Raw genomic sequence first — 12,324 nt, 5'->3', positions numbered from 1 at the left:
TCCATTCCACTCAATTCCATTCGATTATTCCGTCTACTCTGTACTTTTGTGATTTATATTAGTAGTATTAGTATTAGCATTAGTAGTAGTATGGCTGGCAGGTTGATTGGCATGTTGCATCAATCAATTGGATTAATCCAATAGGATTAATCCTATTGAATGAATCAATAATCGATCGAATCGATATCGATAGGTTATCGTTAGTTCTTTTTTTTTATCGGGCTATTGGCTTGTCTATCTATCCATCTATCTATCTATTGACCGATCTATCACCTATCTATCGATTTATCTACCTAGGTATCTTCCTATCTATCTAGGTATCTATCTATCTAGAGATTCTAGTCTAGTCTAGATTCGATTGAATTAAATAGATTGACACTGGCATTATTAACCAATTGATTAATTAATGTCAGCGCCTAGGAGTCCTACCTAGGTGACAGTGATCTCAACCGTGAAGCAAGCAAGTATTACTAGAGTTCTACTGTTCTAGTCAAAATTCAGTCATCTTATTATCTATATTAATTAATAATTAACTATATATACTAACTAACTAGTTAAGTAACTGTCTGAAGTTTTTTTATTCACTTTGCTACTGCCACTTAGATATGATGTGAATAAATAAATAATTGATGATAGATGATAGATGATATTAATGAGATGACTTGTCTCATATCACTTCATGGCAGAGTCTGTTCCGTCATATCTTTGCTTGATTTGGTTTACTTGACATTCCTCCTTCTCTTCTTCTAGAAGGCCCTGGTCGCTGTAGGTATACACATATACACGTACATACATACAGTACATACAACTGAACGAGATACCTATCTATCTATCTATCTATACACACCAGTATAATAATACATCGACGAAAAAAAAAAAGAAATGCCCGCTGGACCACTCCTGCTTCTTAGCTCTGCTCTCCTTGCGAGGTACTGGCATTGCCATCACCACTGTCACTACCACTGCCACTGCCACTGCCACTATCGTTCGTGCTGCCATCATTCAACGCACCCAACCCCTCCCTCGCCACTCTCGCCCGCATAATCTGCCATTGCAACCATGTCATGCCCTGCAGGAGGCAATCGGCCAGATCGTCCAGCTTGTCGAGGTGCTTCACCACCCCAGGCTCGTCAAGGGCCGTTCTCAGACGGCGGCTGTTCCATTTGTAGAGGTATGCGTTGACAACGTCTCTCGCGTCCGAGTTCGATAATGATGATGACAATAATTCCGTTATGTCCACCTTTGGTAGTTTTTGTTGTTGTTGTGATTCGCTGATGCCTCCCTCACGAGCAGCTTGAAGCCACCTCCCAACGAGGTCGATCTTCCTTTTCTTGACTTCATTATAGAGCCCTTTCGTCTTCCCCTTTTTCTTCTTGTTTGCATCATCTTCGTCATCAGCCTCCAAATTCCAGTACCTGACAACCCGCTTCGGATCTATCCTCTGCGCCTCAACGGAGCACTTCCCTAGCTGCTGCAGCGTGTGTAGCACAGCATGCAGCATCCCCTCGAACACGCCGACGCGCAGCGTCCACTCTTGGATGGCCGGTCTCCCGCCCGACCGGAACCGTTGCTTCTCAATCAGGATGTGCGTCGGCTGATACGCTGCGATGAGGGAGGCAACCAGCGTGTAGGCCTGCGCAGCGTAGACGTTCATGCTGAACATGCCTGCTTTGGTAAGGTTCAGCTCCTCCTCTTCTGCAGAGATATCCTCTTCGGCCGCTTCTGTTGTCTTCTGGGGATTCTGATTCTTATCCTTATTGTTCATGTTGTTGGTCTTCGCCAGTGTCGTAAATACCTCCGGCGGTAGCGTAGACGAGCCAGTAGGAAGCTCCAAAACGGCAAGGCGATGCCATGCATTGAGCGTAGGTTTCGGCTCGAATGATAATGACAATGACTTCATCCCCGGAGCCGGGACGAGGAAATGCGCAAAAGCCAAATTCTGAATCCCCATGTCGATGCTCAAAATGCTCAGATCTCTGCCATTGGCCCCTCGTCTCGGTGGTGGCTGTTTCTGCTGGTCCTGGCCCTGGCTCTGCTCCTGGCTGCCTGATAATAATACTTCATCCGACAGCAAAAACTCGCTCCGCTGCAGATCCCTTATGAGCCGCTGCCGCAGCGCTGCTTTGGGCCCTGCCTCCCTGACCCCGGTCGCCTGTGCGATGCTCTTCAGCTCGGCTGTTTTCAGCGACGACAGCCATTGAAATGCCGCCTTCTGTAATAACGGCGAAGTGAGGCGCATAGTTAACCAATAACGAGTTGGTTTGACTTGATTTCCTTTTTCCCTTTTCCCCTTTTCTTCCTTTTTTTTTATTTTTTTTCTCTCCCCCAAGTAGTAGTGGTGGTGGCTGGTTAGTAGAGTAAAGATGAAAGGATACGTATCAGCTGCTGCTGCGGAAGCTTTTGAGCTTTGACCTCTGTCCTCAAGCGGGTTGGACGCTGAATTAACGATAGAATGTATGTACGATATGTTGGTTCTCCTCAGAACGAGGTATACCATTTATCTCTCAAGGAGATATAGCACAGAAGTTCAGCATGTTGCGGTGGTTCATTTCATTTCATTGATACAATTTTCCATTCAGTCCCTTGCAAAAGCTGTATCCAGGGGAAACCCTAGTCACGTGATAAGGAACAACAGCAACAGCGATTGCTAATAACATCTCCGAAGCAGATCTACTATAAATTTCGAAACAAAACATCTAACTAATAATGTAACATATATATCGTATCCCTGACCCTCAGACCCATCAAGACTCCAAAATGCTGCCATGGCCCGCCAAATGGCCCCAAAAAGACACTACTAAAACATTGCTTGGACGCCAGAAACCTGCCAACTATGACCATATACACAGGCCCAACTGCCGTTCAGAAAGGTAACCGGAAAGCGCCGTGGAATGTGAGAAGAAAAGAGACAGGAACAGGAACAGCTTTTGAAAGAGTCAAAAGAAAAGGACAAAAACAGGACTATACAGCAGAACCATGACTGCTGTCCGACAACGATCTATACGTATACTTTGTAGGCATTTCAGAAAACAGACGTTTCATCCCGCACATATAACAGCGGTCCCCAAACCCGCCAGTGCAACACCCCGATGTGCGCGAGCCGCATTGCAACTGCTTCCAGGTCAATGTAATGTTGGGAGACAGGTCCTTGCGGGTGAAATAGTCGGGTGCGTTGTGACTCGCAGATAGCAAGAGGGGACATGGTGAGGTATTTCTTCGCAAGCTCAAACGTGATATCAAGAAGATCTTTCCGAACGATGTCTTGGATCGCACTGAACCGACGCGACTCGTGTGTAAAGTCATATTCCAAATCCTTTTCGATAGCAAAGAGGACGCTGTCGGAGATTGCGTCCTTACCGCCACGCGCTACACATGCAAGCCGTGCCACCTCCAGGGCTATATTTGCGACGTTCGCCACACGAGCCCCCCTCCGACGTCGACCGTCGTTGTCTTCGAGTAACGGCGATATCCGCGATCGGAAGGTGGAATAAAGCTCCCCCCGCGACGATGCAGTCCACCGCTTGCTACCGACAAAGTCCTCCAACACAGACCAACAGATATCAATGTTGATGACATTCTGTAATTCGGCCCGGAGCTGCCACAACCGTCCGATGTCGAAGTGGAAGGTTTGCGGAAACTTCACCGGGTCATGGAATTGCAGCAGGAGTTCAGCCAGCCCACGGAACATGACTGCCACGGGCGCAAAAGCTTTGTTCTTCGACTCCTTCGTCAGATCGGGACTCTGTTTCTGCAGATTGAGGTACCAATTCTTTGAATCTTCAACCCGGAATTCATTGTTCATGATCCTTTTATAGAAATATCCTTGCAGGAACGGTATTGTATCCTCAATCAGCAGGATCCGGAACGCACGAATCTGGTGGTTGGCGACGTCCTAAATCGATCTGTCAGCATGGTCCTGATTTTCGGACCCGTGTTGCCCACCTACCAATTTCATCATCTCCAGAACACCAAACAGCGTTCGAAGCCCATTGACCACTTTCGCCATGTCTTGATTACGATATCCCGTACTGATCTCCTCAACCATCTTGTCCGCTTCCTTATCTCTCATAGGAGCGCAGTGCATCTTCAAGAGCCCTGCGAGCCAGGTCGAGAGACCCACCAAGTCCAGAACTCCTTTCCGAACTTGCTGCATCAGCAGTGGCACGTCCAAATTCTGCATGACGCTGGGATGATCGCGTTCCGGTACGAGGGTTTTCAGGATGTCCTGCAGGGTCTCAAACATGGTCGGTAATCTCGGTGTAAACGAAGCTTGATCAGCCGGATCTGAATTCGATTCATGACAGATTTCAATGTTGTTTTGGGTGCAGAAGGCGCAAATCGATATCTCTATCTGCAGAGCATCCCAGTAGTCGTTCGCTGCTCTTCTTTTCTTCAGGCCCTTTTCACCGTCGAGGTCGGGCTTGAAATGGAGATCTCGCTCAAAGTTCGCGTCCGTTCGAAGGTGGATGTTTCTCATGATGCGCTCCAGGTCGAGTTCACTGAGAGTTTCCTTGGTGACTGGCGGTACCGGTTCGGCAGACTGCAGCAGTTTGAGTTGACGGGGCTCCAGATTCAGAGCTTTAGGGATGAGCATGGTCATGGCCGGCGACCTGCTCTTTCTCCTCTGGACTTTTCTGGAGTGTGATAGGGACCGGTGAGAAGGCGACGTCGTCTCACGAGGGAGACTTGTTGTTGCAATATGTACCCCATTCATCTCCGCAGCAACCCCATTGCCCGGTGCATCCTGTCGGGGATCAAGACTTTCATTTTCCGGCGTGTTTTTGGAGTCTGTGGACCTGCCAAAACCATCGACGCAATATTCAGAGGCCTCCTCTTGATCGCCATGCGTGTCTGCTCGTGATTTTTTGGGTTTCTGGAGATCCATCGCGACTAATCTGACGTCGATGTCAGATCAGTTACCCCGTCGCAATCCTTACAGGCAGTCAAGATAACCGAGGCTTCCACAATGATGAAGAGACAAGTGAAATGCCTTCTGACTTGAGGATGTCGCAGTGTAGTTAGTCCAAAATACGCCCTGCAGAAACGAGTCTTCAGTCAGAGCGCCGCCATCGGAGGTGCCTCCGGCCCGTAGGCCACGATAACGACAAAGAATGATCAACCGGAAAGCACGTTTCAGGTTTGACGTCTTTGGAAAGAGCCGCGAACAGCACCACGGGGACGAGAGACAGATGAGGCGTGCAAAGCTAATCTCTTCGGACTGCAGCGGAAATGATCTTGGAATGACAAACAATTGGTGGCAGGCTCAGCATGCGACAGAGGAAAATGGAAAGAAAGAAAAAGAAAAAAAAGCAAAGCGCAGGAGAATTGCGAGAGATATCCAATCGTTGCCCTTATTTTCTTATTTGAGTGGTCACAGTCGTGGGGGACCAGGACAAGGGAGTGGGAGAACTACTAAAGGGGGAGGGATAACAAAAATGGAACAACTAATCCAGCGCTTTTAGCGGAATAATAAGCCACTGTAGCTAGGATGGTTAGGGAGAATTGGCCTCTAAACGGTCCAAGCTGCCCACAGGGAAAGCGTTAAGTGAGGCTGGTTTGGAAAGTCGATCTGCGAATAATCTGCGATCGACCGCGCGCAGCTTTACTATCGAATGCCAGGGCAAATAATGGTTCCGCTTTCAGCATCCTCAGGATTCAGCGCCCAGGCTAACGGAGAGCCCTCACACGAGCCACGTCCTGATGACGCTGTGGGTCTTTGAACGTTGCTTATCTGACGGAATTCTCTGGAAATAATCAATCAATCAATAAGATGAGCAGGGGATGGAACGTTGCCACAATTGTGATGGCCGGTTTGTACTCCGTACTGCGCTACGTTATTCCTGCAAAAAGAAAGGACACCGCAGCTGGCAGATCCCACATTATTGAGGCGGCGTGGACACATCAGAGATCAAACACGCCATATCCAGCATTCTTCGCCATAGACGCACGGATGTGGCGTCGCCTTGTCCGCTTTGTGACGCGGGGAAACAGCACACACACCCCGAAGGCGGACATCGTGAGACCAGCTCAGTCGGTGAGAGTGGATCGATCCATGACACCTAACTAATTAGCTCTATGTGTTGTGACGGAAATGCGAGTTTCCGCCCCGAGGGACAGCAAGAGACTCGTCAAGGAGGCGAGGAGTCGACAAGCATGTTCGCCGTAATTATCGGCGTATATATGAGTGATCGAGAGCCTTTCGAGTCAAGGGATATCACCCAGCTGACTCCGGACTCGACCACGCTGAAAACGGCGAGGCAACAACACCGAAAGAGAACAAGAGGAGTTCCTTGCCTGCATGCTCTTTGGAGGCTTGTCTCTCTGGAAGAAGGGACGGATTGCCGCAGCACTGTCCTGGCACCGCTGAGGGATTCCGTCGTTGTACCCGTGCAAAGTCATGTGTTTTGTTTTCCGCCTCGCGTCAAGGGGGGATTGGAATAGTAACAAGCCAGGGATCCCATGGTTGGTACGACAGAGCCAAGTCTGCGTGGTCGGTACTCCGTACGGTACCGTCGGCAGTACGGGGATGCTATTTTAGCGGCCCAGGCGGGCGGTTGGACGGGGTTGGTGGACCTGATGGCTCATGATTCCATGAAGCGTGAGGCGACTGTGCAGCTTGTCGAGAAGCTGTGAGGACAGCAACAACAAGATCGGGGTGCAAGTTGCAACGTTTTCTTGCCGACGTGCAAACGGAGAAGGATCCTTTGTCCGCGCCCTCGATGCTTCCGAAAGTTGGTAATTTATATAACTACGGAGCACTAGTACTATCACCTAATCATACCCGACCTTAGTCGTTAGTACAGCCTACTTATCAAGTTATCTGATTATTTTCTCTGGTCACTGTCACTGTCACACTGTCGTAACATCTACTGAGCTACTCCGTAGTGATACTCCGTACCGACTTGAATTCTGCGGTTACTGGTATCGCAGATCGGCGGCGAGCCAAGCGCATAGACCTAGCATAAGCCGCGCCACAGCATTAATACAAAGTGTGCGGTGTGTCAGCATGCGAATGGGGAAAAAAAGGGGTTGCGAAACTCGGGGATCCCTCTTCAATTGAAGAGCCACGTTCCCAGCCCGTCCGTTCGCCTCACTTTTTTTTAACGACCGGAGGGCAACGGACGAAGTCATACACGTATGTCACGGTATGTGTCTGTACGGAGTACGGATACTATACTCTCCAGCCCTCTGCAGCATTCCTTCCGGTGATCCCGCCCCTCGCCAGCGAGGGGTAGGGTAGTCCCAATTTTTATGACCCTTGCCTCACGATCACAGCCCTGTCTGTCTCTTTGAAAATCATTTTACGTCACGAGGGGTGGCGGGAGAAGAAAAACAAAAAATGGGGGCGTCAATCAATCTGCGGAGGCTGGTCTCAGGTCATGAGGTCTGGTGATCTGATCTACCCTGGACTGACTCTTCCAACAACATACGGAGTAATAGTAGGAGTTACCGAAATATGAGTTACCTCCCTGCTAACGCAAAGTACGGCGTACCCCTTTCTCAGAGGCAACAAGAAAAGGCGGTGGAGATCAGACTGTACTCTGTAGTTTAAGATAGGCATCCGCATAAAGTGTTCTGGTTATAATAAAGTAATTGCAAGCTGTAATAACTTTTGTGCGGTATGGAGTAAGGTACCTAGGTAAACTTACGGAGTAAGGAGATGAGAATCGATTTCGAGTGTTCGATAATAATAGCTTCGCTCCTCCTGGTCAACCTGTGGAGTCGGAGCTCTACTCCCAGCCCATACGGTTCACGTGATCAATATCACATACCAGCAACGGAAACAATGTCTAGACTACTCCGTACAAAGCAATCGATATCAATAGAGATTTGAGAATCGACGTAATGTAAAGGAGAAGAATCGATCTGGCCTCTATCTTGCTAGATTATAAACAAGTTCGAATTAGCATGATTACCTATGCTCAACAGATCTCAAAACCGAGAGTCCTTTATATACAGTCCGAGTCCACAGAGCCAACTTTTGCCATCTGGATATAATCTGGTTATCACAAGAAAAAAAATCAAGGACAGCCCCAGAAGACAGCAAGATGAAAATCACAATTACTGCGAACCACCTGCACCCTTGTCCACTGGCGAGAAGAAGAAAACAGACATGCGCAAGATTGACAGGAAATCGAACGCCCGTTTTCGAGCAACCGTACGCCACCCTTGATGCTAGCCGAGATGCGTCCTGACCTCAAAAACCTAGAAGACAAACGCCGTATAATATTCTGTGACTCAAGTCGTAACGTCAAGTTCGTAGGAGGGATGTTGGGGAGGCGGGTGTAGTATGATACTGTCAAAAGGGTGCATTCACCCTGAAATGCTAGGCCAGACAGAAGCCCAACGTAGAGATATATAAAGCTATAAAATCGTGCGAGCGGGAGTAGAAGAGAGCACTGGCTGCGAGGTCAGCCCTACCACGTCGAGTGTCATCGACGATATAAGTACGGCGCCTGGTTTGGCATTGCCAGCAATGAGTCCGCTCTCTGAAAAACATCACCTGCGAAGAACCTGTCGCTGTAAGCGCTCACCGGTGTTGACGGCACCGTGGCTTGTGCGGCAGGACCCAATGCAGCACTCAAAGGCGTAGCTGGGAGAGGAACTGACTGGGGCGATATGCTAGAGCTGATGCTGGGGATCGTGGTTCCGGTGGATATGAAGGGTGCTGAGGTTGTCGGATGATGTTGCGGATGCTGCGGCTGCAATGGTGGGCCGTAAATGCCTGGAGCCTGTGCGGTGGTCATGTCGGCAAGATAAGACCAGGGCGAAGCCTCGATCAGTCTGCCCGCTTCCCTGCTGGCCTTTTGAACGGGTCGCAAGATGGCGATGACATCGGGCGGGAGAATTTGCAGGTTTCTCGCATCTCGCATATCCGTCACCAGGTCGACAAAAGACTGCATGAAAGTCTTGCAAAGCTGCCAGAATTCCCGTTGATTTCTCACACCACCTCCCGGTTCCTTGACCTTCATGGTTGATAGCCGGGCCCCCAGGGCTTCAGAGGTCTCGTAACATGCACGACAACGTCGGATAAGGTTATTCCAAAGCCTGCGGATGTCTTCAGGCTCTCGGGCCTCTTCCGCCATCTCTAAGCATCGAGTGAACTGTCGATAAGCAAGAGGGAGTGCGTGAAGAGCGGCATTATAGGCAGCGGTAAGTTGTTTGAAAATCCTCTCGAATATCGGTTCCTCTTCAAGCTCATCAAGGCCAGTCACTGGATTGATCCGGCTCACTGAGGTACTAGGCATTGAGGGAAATGCTTCTCCCGAACGGGGAGTGGCAAGTGATGAGGGCACTGAGGTATTTAGAGCCGTGGCAGATCGGCTGTTCGACCGACTCCGCCCGCCATAATTCAGGGGCACAGAATTCGGGGTAGATATTCCTGGTGAAAGCGCTGCAGGTTGGTAGGTCGAGCTTGGTGGAAACGAGGCTCCAGGACCCCCCTGAGGGTGCAGAATCGTCGTATCACTTCGGAAACGGCGCATGGGCGGAGCTCTTTCTCTCGTAGGCGTCACAGCCGGCCCTGCAAACCGATCAGGGCCGAATTCTCCTTGTACTGCCTCTGATTGTGAATGTTTGTCGCTCAACGACAGGTTCTGCTTCCGTGTTTGCAGTGGAGCTCCGAGGTTGATACAGGCGTTTCGCAGCTCAAGTAAGCTACCATAGACCATCAGCAGGAGTGAGCGGACATAGCGTGCATCGCCGTGGGCAATGATTTTCTCGATACTCTGGCGCAGCAGCGTGGCAACGTGAGTGTATGCCATAAGACATGTCACACATTCACGCTTCACCTCGTTCGACATTCTTGCAAAGTCTCTGTCATCCAGAGACATATTCTCCACATTTTCCAGGGCTTCATTTAACTGATCCACATGGGTCGAAGCATTGTAGAAGACAATCTCCAAGCTATTTCGCCGTGCGTCATCCCCCTTGATGACATTGATCAGAGTGGAGATGTGAGGATGAATCTGGAACAGAGAGAACAAAATCCCCTTCGCGCCTTCAATGATCGGTTCTTGCGCCTTTTCTTCTTTGTGCTCTGGCAAGCTCGACATCCGCCGGATGAAGCCATCCCGCACCCTCCTCTGTTCACCTCGAGGGCTGCCCGGGCTTGAAGAGCCGCTCCCACTCGCTCCACCAGATGGATTGGTTCTCAGAAGGGAACCATGGCTGAGACCTCGCAGATGGCTGTTGCGATATGGCCGCATCTCATCCAAGGTGCCAAGGTCGGTTTTTCTTGATACTAACCCCATACGCTTACTGCGAGCAGAGATTGGAAGGATTCCCTCACTATTACTTCGATTACGTTCACTGCCCCCAGGATACGGGGAGATACCCGGTCGCGGGTAGCCACTGTATTGAAGCGTCGTGTTCTGACCAGAGGCCAGACGCTGATGGGATCTCATGGGAATAGGCGGCGGTCTGGAGTAAGATGGCGATCTAGGGCCTGAGGAACCATCACCTGTGCTTGGGATCACCGGAAACCGACTGTTGGCTCCCCGTTTTACAGGCTTGGGGGTATCGATCAGATTCTCACTTGCGTCGCTGCCGCTTTCGGGATCTGGTGTGGTTTGCTGGTGCCTGCTCTTCAGAAATCTCTTGAGTTCAGCAGTGACTGCAGCTTCTTTCTCAGTATCCGTCATAGCCAAAGAGGCTACTTCAGCCTCTTTGGCTTCAATGACTCGCCGCAACGGATATTTCAGAAAATTCCCCGCAACCTTCAGAATCTGCAACTTGTTCATGTCCGCAAGTCCCGCCGGCAGATCATCCAGTCGGTTTTGCATAATAGAGAAGACTCGCAGAGACGTCAACTTTCGAATGTCATCTGGGATCTTACTGATTTTGTTCCTACTGAGATCTAAAATTTCCAGCAAAGGCAACTTATAAACCTACACAATGTTAGCACTAACATAAAAGTCTCGCAGATTTGGGAGGTACGGACCCCTTTCGGGATTTCGCGGAAATTGTTCGCCCGAATATTGAGGTAACGGAGATGGGCGCATTCTGAAAATCGATATGGGATGCGGAACAGATGATTATTCGACAGAGATAGTCTAGCCAGAGTCAGTACTGATTGTGAGACCCAAGTCTGAAATACTGGAGATGTTGACGGAGCCATATCACACAGAAGCTGCCGTACCTCTCAACCTCATCCTTAATGATATCCACCACTGCCTCTGGAATCTGAACAATGTTTGAATGGCCCAGGTCGATCGTCAGTTTGGGCCTTACCACATCGCTCACGGTTTCATTACCGGCGAGCGATCGTTTCGTCTCTTGGATCCCATTCTCGACAGCCCGCCGTGCCAGCTCAATGGTTTCCTCCTGTGTCAGTTGCCTGTGTTCATGGGGTTTGCCGGTGCTACTACCGGCGTTGCCATAGCTGGCGCTTCGATTGCTTTGTTGCGGAGATTCATCTTCGTGACTGGATGGTCCACTGTTGTTCGAACCTGTCGAAGAAAAGCTCGACTGCGGGGTTATCCTAATTTCATCCTCCTCACCCGTATCACCTCCGTATTGGCGGGGAGCCCGGGTCGTATCCTCTGGGCGAATCATGGTGGAGATCATGACCGACAACTGCCTAGGCGGGAGGCCACCCCAAAAACGGTCCGAGGTTGTCCTTCTACCCGCTGATCAAATCGTCAGCGGAAAGTCCCCAGGTGCTCTTGTATCCTTGGAGAGGATAACAACGCTTAGGTACCGCATAATCGATAGTCTACACAAGCTCAGCTGTGAACGAGACGCGTCGCAAACTGTCTAGAAGACGTCGGAGCCGGTGTGCTGGACGCGGTGATAGCGGGGTTGCAGGTCAGGATAAACATGCAGCTGGGGAAGATCTGTACGTTGGCGATCAGCCCATTCCCAAGACGTCAGTTTGCTCGTCCTTGAGGCAGAGGGAGTGGGCGGCTCAAACCTTGGGGAGCAAGGGAGGTCCGTCGGGCGGGTACGGATCAGGTCAAGGAACGCCCACTCGCCAACGGAACGAATGACCACTGTTCTGTGGGAGATGGAAGAAACCGCTACTCGAAATGTCACAGAAAATAAACAATGTCTTTGTAAGAGATGGATGAAGTCTGTGGCGCTGTTAATCTTGAGTCGGAAATTTAGAAAGGGACAGTTGGGCCCTTAGCAGCCCAGCGTCCGTGGACCTGTCAGATGGCAGGCCGCGCTTGTAGCAGTCCTCCCGTATCCTGTTATCAATTGTCGATTGGATTACGCCGTGATGGCGCGAGGCTGGCGATTCGACAACATTGGAGGCATTTGGGGGGTTGGGCAGGCATGAGATGTATCAAGTGCAGTCGCGCGATACGTCGGCGGGTCTGG

At 50.1% G+C, this 12,324-nt stretch overlaps 3 protein-coding genes across 3 annotated transcripts; all 3 read right to left on the bottom strand.

The window, feature by feature from the left end:
- Positions 1 to 907: 907 nt before the first annotated feature.
- VTN77DRAFT_1206 (uncharacterized protein) lies at positions 908 to 2,239 on the bottom strand (the record flags this gene model as incomplete). Its single annotated transcript, XM_069416912.1, has 1 exon — positions 908 to 2,239. One exon carries the CDS (start codon positions 2,237 to 2,239, stop codon positions 908 to 910), a length of 1,332 nt encoding a protein of 443 aa, XP_069280160.1.
- A 783-nt stretch (positions 2,240 to 3,022) lies between these two features.
- Positions 3,023 to 4,885, bottom strand: VTN77DRAFT_1205 (uncharacterized protein; the record flags this gene model as incomplete). Its single annotated transcript, XM_069416911.1, has 2 exons — positions 3,023 to 3,892; positions 3,947 to 4,885. 2 exons carry the CDS (start codon positions 4,883 to 4,885, stop codon positions 3,023 to 3,025), a joined length of 1,809 nt encoding a protein of 602 aa, XP_069280159.1.
- A 3,547-nt stretch (positions 4,886 to 8,432) lies between these two features.
- VTN77DRAFT_1204 (uncharacterized protein) lies at positions 8,433 to 11,556 on the bottom strand (the record flags this gene model as incomplete). The annotated part of the gene is made up of 3 exons (XM_069416910.1): positions 8,433 to 10,889; positions 10,943 to 11,054; positions 11,141 to 11,556. 3 exons carry the CDS (start codon positions 11,554 to 11,556, stop codon positions 8,433 to 8,435), a joined length of 2,985 nt encoding a protein of 994 aa, XP_069280158.1.
- Between the last annotated feature and the right edge of the window lie 768 nt (positions 11,557 to 12,324).

The sequence above is a fragment of the Rasamsonia byssochlamydoides genome (assembly GCF_041956645.1).
Source record: "Rasamsonia byssochlamydoides strain NRRL 3658 unplaced genomic scaffold VTN77scaffold_12, whole genome shotgun sequence".
Taxonomy (NCBI): Eukaryota; Fungi; Ascomycota; class Eurotiomycetes; order Eurotiales; family Trichocomaceae; genus Rasamsonia; species Rasamsonia byssochlamydoides.
This window is presented reverse-complemented; position numbering and strand designations above follow the sequence as displayed.